Source organism: Podarcis erhardii (assembly GCF_964252035.2).
Source record: "Podarcis erhardii genome assembly, chromosome: 9".
Lineage (NCBI taxonomy): Eukaryota > Metazoa > Chordata > Lepidosauria > Squamata > Lacertidae > Podarcis > Podarcis erhardii.
In genome coordinates, this window is record NC_138512.1 from 52,585,670 (window position 1) to 52,598,278 (window position 12,609).

At 42.6% G+C, this 12,609-nt stretch overlaps 1 protein-coding gene across 1 annotated transcript in view; it reads left to right on the forward strand.

The window, feature by feature from the left end:
- The window catches only part of SEC24D (SEC24 homolog D, COPII coat complex component), a 59,653-nt gene that overhangs the window by 5,618 nt on the left and 41,426 nt on the right, over window positions 1-12,609 (forward strand). Inside the window, exons 2-7 of the mRNA XM_081876720.1 lie at window positions 652-832; window positions 1,663-1,789; window positions 4,306-4,433; window positions 7,216-7,467; window positions 9,319-9,440; window positions 10,776-10,887. Of these exons, the coding sequence (XP_081732846.1) occupies window positions 682-832; window positions 1,663-1,789; window positions 4,306-4,433; window positions 7,216-7,467; window positions 9,319-9,440; window positions 10,776-10,887 (892 nt within the window). The 5' untranslated portion in view covers window positions 652-681. The remainder of the gene's footprint in view (window positions 1-651; window positions 833-1,662; window positions 1,790-4,305; window positions 4,434-7,215; window positions 7,468-9,318; window positions 9,441-10,775; window positions 10,888-12,609) is intronic.

The following is a 12,609-nucleotide window of genomic DNA, read 5'->3' on the forward strand; positions in this document are numbered from 1 at the left end:
GTCATGGGGAGTCTCCACCTGTCATTGGTTTTGGCTCCACCATCTCTTAGGCTCTCTTGTCTTCTGTCCTTTCAGCCCCAATGGGCATCATCCACCACTGCCTACTGGTATCTGCTTTCCTGTTTGCATTTTCCATGGAGCTGGAAAGGCAATGGCCCTTTCTACCCAGTGGTTGGATCTGTCTGGAAAGTCATCTGTATAATATTTTCAGGTGCTAAAGATAATATTATCGTGTCAAAACCATATGGGTTGTCAAAATATGTTTGGAATCATCCGCAGTCATACCTATTTTTTCCTACAAATCAGGAAATTGGGCCGTCCTACCAGACAACCACTGGGGGCAAAACCTGGTTGTTTTTGCAACAAGTAACAGTGGTTTAGTCTGTGATTAATGTTATCCACCTATTCTAGCTGATTTTTTTTTTAAGTGTTTGTATCAGTGCCTTTGCTACAACAGAACGTTTGTTGTGCGTTTTGTCCAGATCAAATAAATAATCTGGTAGCCATTATGCCATCGAACTAATAAGTAGGATGCTGTCCTCTTGCCTTGTAACATTGCTTTTGGGTCATAAAGCTCATTCTGTGCTTTACCTGCACTATGTATCAGTGAAGTATTGCTGATTTTATTACTTATTCTAATTTCTATGACAGGTTTTCCATCAGAAATAAATCACTGCTAAAATGAATCAGCAAGGATATGTTGCAACACCTCCATATTCTCAGCCCCAGCCAGGAATGGGAGGATTCTCTGTTGGTTTGGGGCAACCTGCTTCTTCACATATGTATGGACACTATGGTGATGTAAACTCATCTTCTTCTGCATCTCAATCAGGTAAAGTAACATCAAGGCATATAGAGGTTGATGTCTCCACTATGCTAGTGCATGTTATGTCATTATCCATATCATTACATTACTGTTCAGTGGTACCTTGGTTGTTGAACTTAATCTGTTCCAGGAGTCCGTTCGACTCCTGGAACCATTTGAAAATCAAGGCGCAGCTTCTGATTGACTGCAGGCAGTGGGGTAGCGTGGGGGGTGCAGGGGGGGCCGGCCGCACCGGGCGCAACTTCTGGGGTTAGGGCAAATCCACGGGTTAGGGGACGCAAATCCATGGGTTAGGGGGCGCAAATCACTTGCCTTGCCCCGGGTGCTGACAACCCACGCTACGCCACTGACTGCAGGAGCTTCCTGCACACAATAGGAAGCTGCAGAAGCCACATCAGACGTTCAGCTCCCGAAAAATGTTCACAAACCAGAACGCTCACTTTCAGGTTTGCGGCGTTCTGGAGCTGATTTGTTTGGGAGCCAAGCCATTCGACAACTAAGGTACCACTGTACTTGTTTATATTTATTTTGCACTATTAGTGAAAAGAAAAGTTGCTGGTTTAATAAGGTATTACAATGGGAAGACCATGAGCAATGAAAAATGCTTGGTCTTGGTATTATGTAGACTGTGCATATTCTGTGAGTGATCTGCTATCTAGAATTTACAGTAAATACTAGAGCATAATATAACTTCCTGAGCAGTTTAGACTTCCTTTTTTTGAGGTCCATAAATGAATTCCATACTTATTTTGCTTTAACTGCTGGTAATGTGCACCTCATTTATGCAGTGATTTTCTATCGTTATCCACTATGTTCATGCCTGTGTTTTACTTTAGCTATGTTGAAACCTAATGTGCCTTTCGGGTCCACTGCTCCCATTGGTTCACCATCTCCTAGTGCTCACCAATTTAACCAAACCAATATCCAGAATGGGCCCAGCGCTACAGCACAACAATCACAGAGGTGATTTTTATTTTTTTAAAGCAAAGCAATAAATGTATTTATGCTTAGAATTTCTGTTTATCTGCTCAAATATCTAGTGCACATACCATTGAAAGCAATTTTAAACTTGTCCAGAGCTTTTTTGTCATAGCACTAATCCATACCAAAACTGAGTAAAATAATATTCTGGGTCCATTAGCAGAACTCAGGTAGTGGCTAGCACTTATCTCAATTATTTCTTCCCATCAAATACAGTATATAGTGTACAGAATAGTCTCTCTCTCTGGGCATTTTACGCCTGTGTTTAATCCCCACATGTGTGGAGAGAGCAATTAGACAGCTCTAGCTCCAGCTTTCATCTTCATTCTGATTGCTTTCCATGAGTTGGAGGGATAACTTCTGCATTGGGGAATCTTTCCTATTCACATAGGTTCCCTGTACCATATAGGTTTTGACATTGCATGTGGAATGTACATGAGTAGAAAAGGCTCCCATTGCAGAAGCTGTTCCTCCAACAGATGGATGATAATGATTATCGGTGATGTGGCAGTGGAGCTATCATGTGCATCATTGCTCTCCCTCTTCACATGTTGATGAAACACAGAAGTAGGATGCCTCCACAGGGCTAGAGTATAACAATATCCTACATTCCCAGATATATGCTGAATGGACACATGGCAAGCCAAAGCCAGTTTGGTGTAGTGGTTAGTGTCAGACTAGGATTAGGATCTGAGGTAAAGGTAAAGGGACCCCTGACTATTAGGTTCAGTCGTGGCCGACTCTGGGGTTGCGGTGCTCATCTCGCTTTATTGGCCGAGGGAGCCGGCGTACAGCTTCCGGGTCATGTGGCCAGCATGACTAAGCCGCTTCTGGCGGACCAGAGCAGCACACGGAAACACCGTTTACCTTCCCACCGGAGTGGTACCTATTTATCTACTTGCACTTTGACATGCTTTCGAACTGCTAGGTTGGCAGGAGCAGGGACCGAGCAACGGGAGCTCACCCCATCGCAGTTAGGCTGAAAGGCAGTGACTGGCCCAGGGTCACCCAGTGAGCTTCATGGCTGAGTGTGGATTTGAACCTGGGGTACCAGGGTTCAAATCCACACTCAGCCATGAAGCTCACTGGGTGACCCTGGGCCAGTCACTGCCTTTCAGCCTAACCTACCTCACAGGTTCTAGTTACAGGTAGGTAGCCGTGTTGGTCTGCCATAGTTGAAACAAAATAAAAAAAATCCTTCCAGTAGCACCTTAGAGACCAACTAAGTTTGTTATTGGTATGAGCTTTCGTGTGCATGCATGGTATCTGAAGAAGTGTGCATGAACATGAAAGCTCATACCAATAACAAACTTAGTTGGTCTCTAAGGTGCTACTGGAAGGAATTTTTTTTATTTTGTTCCGACTGCCTCACAGGGTTGTTGTGGGGATTAAATGATATGGGGGGCGGGAAAGAACTATGTATGTCTCCTTGAGCTCCTTGGAGAAAATAAATTATAAATAATAACTATTGTACATTTCTACTCAGAAGTGCCACTGAGTTCCATTAGATTTACTCCCAGATATGTGTGTGTGTACCAAAAGCATCCCATTCCTGGAGCACTAAGGTCTATTGCCAGTTTGGTTTGTGCTGTTGATGAGGCCACAGTCCTTTGCACTCAAATCCTAACTTCATTACTGCGCATCCTGTAGAGTCCTCTCATTCCTTAAACATTTGTGTAGGTGGCATACCCTATGGATAGAACTTAGTGCTTCCTTTCAAACAAATAAAGCACTACTTTTTAGTGCTGTTCACTGGAATGCTTATTAAGAAACGTCTGTATAAATCAGATTAATCAAGGGGAAAAGCCCGACTCTTTCTTCCTGGATCAAGCAGTTGTTTAGATTAGAGTCCAGAGCCTAATTTGATCCATATGTTTAGTGCAGTTACAATATGGAGTGTATTCTATGGGCAGAGAATAGCCTTTGACCTCCATGCCTGATTTTAAAAGATCAAAGCAGAAGGTCCATGAGCCATAAGATGAGGTTTAGTCCTATTTCAGTTCTCTTTGTTTCTTCTACCCTACCATCTGAATGTGCCGGGCAAGAATTAGTAATGCTACATTTTATCAAAACCACAGGTTATTAATGCAAGCCCTAGTGCTTAGGTTTGTCTGCATGTTAATCATTTTTGAGTTGGTGTTGTTTTCTATCTCTGAACAAATTCAAATGTGTGTGTGTGTGTAAGGTGATTTAATAATAATAATAATTACAAATGAAAATATACCATAATTAATTATGCATTTTGTCTGGTCTGGAAAACACAAAACTGGATAGTGAAGGACTGAAGTAAACATTTCTGAACTCCTTGTGGCTGCTCTGGAGAAGTACAGTAGAGGGAAAGGAGGAGTATCCTGTGATCCTGAGGCTTGCCTGGGTTTTCTTCCATAGGTTTACAAACCATGTTGTTTAGACTTTGAATTCTAGAAGTTGTTTGTGGAGTGGATATAATATTGTCAGCTGTTTGGTGTTTTTTTGGTAACACTTCTTTTTCTCTTCAGGTTTCCACCTTCTGCACCTTCCTTCCCCCCGTATAGCCATCCATCCCCGTCCTCCTATCCAAACAGTCCACCCCCTTCTTCGGCACAGCTGGCCAATCAGCTTGGCAACATGCAAATAAATAATTATGGTAAGGACTACATAGTCTTCCATAAAAGCTTCTGAGAGATCACATGCATTTTTATTTTAGCTTGGGTTGGTTCCAGAGAAAACAAATGCTCACAAGTTCAAGAGGTCTAAATCTACTGGAAGATTTTGATAAGAAAGATTGAATTCTAATGGGACTGTTCTAAATCTTGTTGGAGTTCTCCAGGTTTTAGCATGTTAACCAAAGTACTGGGATATAAAAGGATCATGACTTTGAACATCATGTTTATGCTTTTAAACTGGCAGCTCTTTAAAAAATGTATTTTTTTTTAAAAAAAAAAAGCTTTGTAGACCGGCTGTTTTACTAAAATAAAATAATAATAACATAATAACTGTATGTTTCAGCTGGAAAAGATGTTTCCTTTTTCAAGTATATTGTCCAACATGGTCTCTTGGAAAAGGGATAGGGAACTTTTCCTGGCTAGTGGCCAGATCCTTATTTTTCCCCTCACTTGTCAGTCATTTGATGTCAGGTGATGCTGCACTTTGAAGCCCTGACTGTTGGGTCTTCAAAATGCAGCACAAAGCAATAGGGACTTTCAAACAACCCTGCACTGCCCTTTGTCCCCAGCAAGGGAACATGTGTGCATGGCCAAATCAAGCATGGAAGTGAACTGCCACACACAGGAAAACTTAGCAGGATATCAGCTGCTGAGTGGCAGTTAAATCCTGCATGGACTAGTTCCCAGCAGGGGAGCTGCCATACTCCTATCCCGCCCCACCGATCAGCTGACATTGCCCCACATAGAAATGATGTGAGTTGATTTGCACGTGGGTGTGGTTTTTAAATAATGACCTCATGGGCCAAATTTGATGCCTTGGCAGGTCAAAGATTCACATAAACACACCCCAGTCCAGAGGTTCCCCTGAATATTATACAAGCCACAGTGCACACATGGGTCAGGCTTTTCTATTTATTTCCACAAAGAGCATAATTCAACTCATGTATTTATATTTGCTCTCTTTTTTGAATGGGATGGAAAAACCTTTGATATTAGAAAGCTCCTGGTGGTTCTTGTATATTCAAAGGAAAGACTCTCCTGCTGCAAGAGAGGGGAGTGGTTGTGGGCAGGAGCCGGTATCCGCCTCAAGCAGGGGGCGTTAGCCCCCTGCCTCCCACTCACCTGGCTGGCGCCCACGCCCACGTCCACGGGCAGGCACCCAACCAGGTGCCTTCGAGGGGGCATGTACAGCAGCCTAAATTGCTGCGGCGCCAGCCTCCCGGCCTCACTCTTCATCGTCCCGTCGCGAGTCACCCACCCTCCACTCCCTTAGAGCTCAGGGTCTCATTTTCTTTTGGCCTTGCTATGGACCTTAGGTTGGTCATCCTGGTTGTCCGGGGGGGGCTGGTAGGAATTTTTCCATTTGGCATTAGGCTTTTTGGTTTTTTCGCCTACCTCGTAGCAATCGTCACACTTTCGTGGTATTAGTGGGTAGGTTAGGCATTGGAATAATGTGTTGTGGTGTCGAAGGGCTAGGTGTGGCCATCGCCTACGCCTTCAATTTTTGGGTATTCCGTTAAAGGAATCCGGCGGTCGTGTATTCTGTCCAATGTCTGCGTGGCAGGAGGCCATGGCACGACCCTCGGTGACATCAGGGGAGAGCTTATTGTTGGATTAGCATCAACAGGCTCCACCTACTGGTGAATAAACCCCCTTGTTTTAGACTCACCCCTCTCTGATTGGCTTATTGCCTAAGCCAATACCTTTTCACTTGTTGTAATCAATAAAGTTGTGGCCTTTTCTTGCCCATTAACCTTATATCACATGCCCTTGTGTTTTCATTCCACTTTGCGGGGATCGGGTCCTTGGACCACAATCATAGGCTCCAGCATGAGTGCATATATAATTCACCTTTCACACAACTATTTTTAAAAGAAATTATCTAGCAAAATTTATATACTACTTGATTGTGAGAAAACCTGTTAAGCAGTTTACAAAAAGATAAAAGAAAGCAGTAAAATTCTCAATAAAACCAACTATTTAAAAGCATTCAAAAATTATTAAAATCAACAGTAGCCAAAAAGAGCTACAGGTAATTGTTACATGGTGGGATAGGTTTGCCTAAGCAAAAATGTTTAAACCAAGCACCAAAAATAATACAGCAAAGGTGCATGTCTGATGTCAATAGGTACTGCAACACTAAAATATGGATTTCTTACAATATGTATTACAATGTATTACAATGTTTATTATGTGGCACCCGTAACAGTGCCAGTTCCACAGATTGAAGTGTCCAGGTGGACATATATAGGATATATATATAGGACATATATAAGATCCAGCAAATAAATTGGTCCCAATAATAAAATGTTTCTGTTTTAAAAGAGGGGAGGAGAAATTCCTCCTTAAACTGTTTTAACAAAATGCCAAACAGTTTACAATATACTGTACTTTGTACTGGCAGTAAAATAGATGCTTGATACATTTGCAGCCTTCACAATCCATTGTTCTCATAAGATTTAAGCACCCAAATGAAGACTTGTTTTTAGTATAGAACAGATTTAGTTGTGAAAGTATTACAGTGAATATTTAAAGTTAATATTTCTAATATTCAAAGTTATTTCTATAATTATGTTTCAATTTTAAGATTTTAGAGAAGAGCAATTGGTTTGATATGAATATCATTTATATTATTTAATTCCATTTAAAATGAATGTAAAGATCTACAACAGCAGGTGTCTTAAGACATACCTGCATTCCACTGTGATTATTATTCTAAAGGGTTTTTTCAAATGAATGCATAATGGTGATACTCTTGTTCAGGTCCAAACACACCTCCTTGCTTGCCTTCTGGCCTCCCATCACCTTTGCAAGCTCCACCACCTCGACCACATCAAATGGCCTTGTCGTCTGGTCTTCAGATTTCTTCTTCACCAGCAAATAATTTGACCGGTCACTGCGCTCCACCTTCAATGGCCAGACAGGAGGGGATCCCTGGCTCAAACCCACCGAACACCAATTTGCCACCACAACTCACAAGCCAACCCACAGGCCCTGGGTTTCCTCCCCAGTATGGTAAGTGCAGCTACCTAGTTTACATAAGATTGCCAGGTTGCAACATGTGCTTTGAATCCAGAGGGATGGGAGTGGAGAGAGAAGGAACTACAAGCATGATTTGCCACTATTTTCAGGTGGGATTCAATTCTAATTCAGGTTGCACAGTTGAAGTTCTTGTGCAAAAAACCCAATGCCTCAGAAGATCAGACTTTTGGAAGAAGGAAAGAGATGGGGGAAATACAATGGAAAGTGTGGGGCTGTGCTTGCTTTGATGTAATGTCGTCTAACCTCCCTGCAAGCAAATCAGAATGAATGCTCAGCAATCAGGGTATCTGGAAGTGCCCAAAGTGTTGCTTCAGTTGGATTAGGAACTGAAGAAAGGATGAGCGGTGAGCATCCTGGAAGTGCCCTAAGTGCAGTTTTCCTGCACTTCAACATTAAATTCCAAACTTCACCTTCTGACGGCAGCTCTTTTGACCACACATGTCTGTGGAGCAAATTGGAGAGGAACATTTTTGAGAGGAAAATTGCAAGCAGGAATGCACTTAAGTATCCCCCCCCCCCCCGTTCTTTCTCCACTCCTAATTCTATTCTCCAGTGATGGCTTTTTTCTTTCCTTTTAAGATAGAAAAGTTAGGGTCAAATTACATTGAACTGTGTGTAACATGTAGGTTGCCCCTGTGGCTTGCGGGGTTACTATGGCAGTGTTATACCTTGAACCACTTTGGAACATTGCAGGAATCCTAGACCAAAATCGCTTGCCAAGTTTTCAAAGCTCTCTGTGTATTGCTAGTTCTATTTCTTGATCATTGTGAAAGAATGAGGCATCCCTGTATAGGGAGATTTTTCTCTGCCATGTAAATGTGTCCTTGATTAATAACAAACACCTGTTTGTTCTTTTGTGTCTTGCGGCTTATTCCAATAGTTAACCAGGGCAGGTTTGAAGAAGAAGCTAAAAGCTGATAGCACACAACTGCTTGGGCAGAAATAGCAAATGAATCCAATACGAACATATAAACCTTTTTCTTTCTTCCTTTAGAACATAATGCCTAGAAAGAAACAGGAAGAAGTGTGAAGAGAATGCTAGGCTCTGACCAGCCGAAATGCTCCTGCTTGGGGCATAATATTGCCCAAGGCTGATAGGCTGCATATGTTATACTAAATAATACACACGAAGAATCCAGCATCCACAATATCAAAATAGCAATGAGAGCTAATGTAGTGGCTGAGTGTCAGACTGAGACCAAGGTGACCTCAGGTTCAAATCCCTGCTCAGCTATAATTTTGCAGCCAAACCCTACCTCAGAGGGTTATTGTGAAGATGTCTTGGGCGGTGGTGAACCATGTGGGCCGCCATGAGTTCCTTGGAGGAAGGATAATATGAAAATGTAATACAGCACAATAGGGTTGTGTATTTATAGGTTGGAATTAAGTTTGTCCTTAAAAAAAATCCAGAGCAGCGTGTCCAGTTTGACATCCAACTCTAATCTCACTGCTGCATCAACAATTGCCTGTGAGCTTCAACAAGGTCAGTTAACAAGTATTCTCAACACAGTGATGGTGGAAAGTGTTAGGTGTGAAAGCAGCGTCCCCTCTCTCTTTTACATCTGGCCCCCTGAAACTCTCCTGCTGGGCCCCTGTTCATATGTGTACTCCATTTATATAAAGAAGACAATGCACAGGACTTGGTTGGAGTAGAAATTTCAAACTGGCAGTGTTGAACTAGCCAGCAAAAGACTCCTTCAATAAATAGAACTTGGACAAGTATCACTTAGGAAGTAAGGCTTCTGGCAGGATATATTAAACAACACCCTCCCCCCAAAACTTTAATTTGGCTGATTGTTTTATTTTATTTTATTTCTTTTCCAGGAAATTTTGGTCCTCCAATGGCAGGTGCACAGTTGTCTTATCCAGGGGGGCTCCAATCAGGTCCAGCACAATTGGCTGGACCACAGCAGAAGAAACTAGATCCTGATTCCATTCCAAGCCCGGTGAGTAAGAGCTTCTTGTAGGAAATGTGACTAAAACAACAGCATGAGAGGGAAAATGGGGAGCTTTCAAGCAATTCCACATTATAGTAAGGCATAACAGAATATTGGTTGGTATCCAATGAAGTGCTTCTGCTAGCTCTAGGACTTTGGGCTGTGAAATGAAGTTCCCCTCCCTCTCCTCTGCCCATGCTCCCTTGAAATTGGTTCTGGGATTCCTACAACCTTCTGGAGTTTGAGGGGAGTGGGAATGGGCAGAGGGAGAGGGAGAGGAGAGGGAAGAGAAGTTCAATTGCACAAGCATCCTTCCAACAAAATGGAAGCATTTTGTTGGATACTTTCCACTGTGGTTAATCTAGCGCTTAAAGATGTAGCTTTGAAATGTGAAACTTTTCGTGGCTAAGCCAGTTCCTCAGGCTAAGGTTCAAGTTCAAGTTGCATGTTTTCTCAATGGATTTTAGCAGTATAAAGCAACCAAATGTCCATAAATAATTTATATTTTACCTCTGTAAATGAAAAGGGCTCAGTAAAAACCCAGAAATGTAGGTTCCTCCAAAGAACAATGAAGTCTTTAGACACTTTAACAAATAACAAAATTGTTGCAGATCAAAGTCTGTTTCAGAAAGGATCCACATGATCAGTTTATAATCTACAATCTTATGCATATCCCCCACCCCATTTTTTAATATGCAAACGGTGTGATGAAATGATGAAATAGTGTAATCGAGACCATAGCACAATATCTCAAATAGGAGGAAAACAAAATAATAGTTATTTTAGTTTTACCCATTCAGTTTCCTCCTAGAAAAATTCTGAGGCACTCCTCTGGAATGCAGCTGAATCCTTTCGCTCCAAGTTTTGATCCAGAAATCTTTCCAGAAGAACCAAGCTGCAAAATCTGAGGGAGAATCCAGTTAAGGCACATTCTGTTACCATTCCAAACAAGTTTAATTGTGTATGGTTTTTCAATTTTGGTCCACACACAGAGTTCCGGTACATCCTCAAATCTCTTGAGAAGTGTGGAGCTCTGAGCAAAGCACCCCCAATATATTTCAGTAGACAAGGGTGTGGCTCCTGGGATTCCTATCTCTTATATCAGAAGCAGGGAACTACTTACCCTCCAGATGTTCCTGAACTCCATCTCCTATCAATCTTAGGAAGCATGACCAATAGCCAGAGATTATGGGAGTTAGTTCAGCAACACCTGGAGGGCCAAAGGTTCCTCATCTATGTCCATAAATGCTGGATATAGAAATTGTCCTGTATACATAGAAGCCCTTATTCTTGAACCACTATAAAGCTCACATTTCTTACAATTTTAAACATTTTATCCATAAGATCCAGGTTATCGAAAATGACAAAGTGTCCCGGGGAGGTCAAATCTATGCTACCAACATCCGGGGTCAAGTTCCTCCTCTAGTTACTACAGATTGTGTGATCCAAGATCAAGGTAAATAGGAAACCATTTTTGGCTTCATTTCCTATGAGAAATTGAATTCCCTCCCCCTTTCTCTTTCTCTTTCTCTTTCTCTTTTGATAGGAATGTTCATGATTAATTTCTATGATGCCTTTTTAAATTGGCCAGGAAGATATTTTGGCGGGTTGCCTCTGTTTGTCAAGTGGACAGGGCAACAATACAGTGGTACCTCAGGTTACATACGCTTCAGGTTACATACGCTTCAGGTTACAGACTCCGCTAACCCAGAAATAGTACCTCAGGTTAAGAACTTTGCTTCAGGATGAGAGCAGAAATCGTGCTCCAGCGGCGCAGCGGCGCAGTGGCATCAGAAGGCCCCAAGTGGTGCTTCAGGTTAAGAACAGTTTCAGGTTAAGAACGGACCTCTGGAACGAATTAAGTACTTAACCTGAGGTACCACTGTATATAGAAATGGGTTCTTGGTGAATGGTCACAATTGTGGAATTCATCTTCCTTGACAAGGCTGACTTTAAGCATCGTCTGACTACAGGCAGCCCCCCCACTTATGTGAAGGTTACGTTCCAGGCCCCTCTGTGCATAAGTGACATATTGTAAAGTGGGGAGCACCCCACTGTAATACGGAGGGTGTGTGAGAAGGAAAGAGAGATTGGGGGGCGCACCCTGGAAATCACTCGGGGCCACTGCTGGCCTATTTTGAGCCTGCCTGCCTACAGTGAGCACAGGGCTGAAGAGGCTGGCCACAGAGGGCAAGGGGTGAGAAGGGTACCCAGCAATACTGGCATCAGGATGAGGGTGAAAAGATGTGGTGGAGGGGGGAGAAGGCACCTCTTGCCCCATACCACTGGTTGATTGAAGGCTACATTTCCTTGTCTGGGCAGCAGCCCCGAACAAGGGGAGGCCAATCTATTTATGTATTTAATACATGTAAAGGCGGTCATGCATGAGTGGGATGCATGTAAGGCGGGTGCTGTATAAACCTTTTTGCTTGAAATTACTTTTAGTGACTGGGTTTGTGTTGGTTCTTTGTTTAGGATTGACTGGGATTTTCTTTGTTTAGGATTGACTGGAATTTGATGATACTGTTGTGTTTACTGTTTGATCATTAAACTGACAATGCTTTGAGCTGTTAAATCATAACCAATCCTGATTTTCTTTTTCATAGAACGTAATAAAAATCAAAAGGTTTATAAGAAATTACTAAGGAGTTCAGTGGAAGGAGCAAGATGTTGTATTTAAGTAGTGCTAAGCCTTAGAGCCAGCTTGGTGTAGTGGTTAAGAGCGATAGACTCATAATCTGGTGAACCGGGTTCGATTCCCTGCTCCTCCACATGCAGCTGCTGGGTGACCTTGGGCTAGTCACACTTCTCTGAAGTCTCTCAGCCCCACTCACCCCACAGAGTGTTTGTTGTGGGGGAGGAAGGGAAAGGAGAACGTTAGCCGCTTTGAGACTCCTTCGGGCAGTGATAAAGCGGGATATCAAATCCAAACTCTTCTTCTCTTCTTCTTCAATCTCTATACTTATTGTGAGATGTGAGTTTCTGAAGGTTATTGATGGTGATGCAAGTGATGCAAACTTGCCAGCAGCCGTGACTGCACACCTTTTTTGATCCACAAGTTTTCCAGAGAGAGCAGGATGCGTTGCCCCCTCTCTGATTTGGCTTCCTGGCAACACAAAGTGATGACATGGCTTTGGCCTGAAGCCAAGGCCAAGTGACCATAATGCTTCCTGCTCTC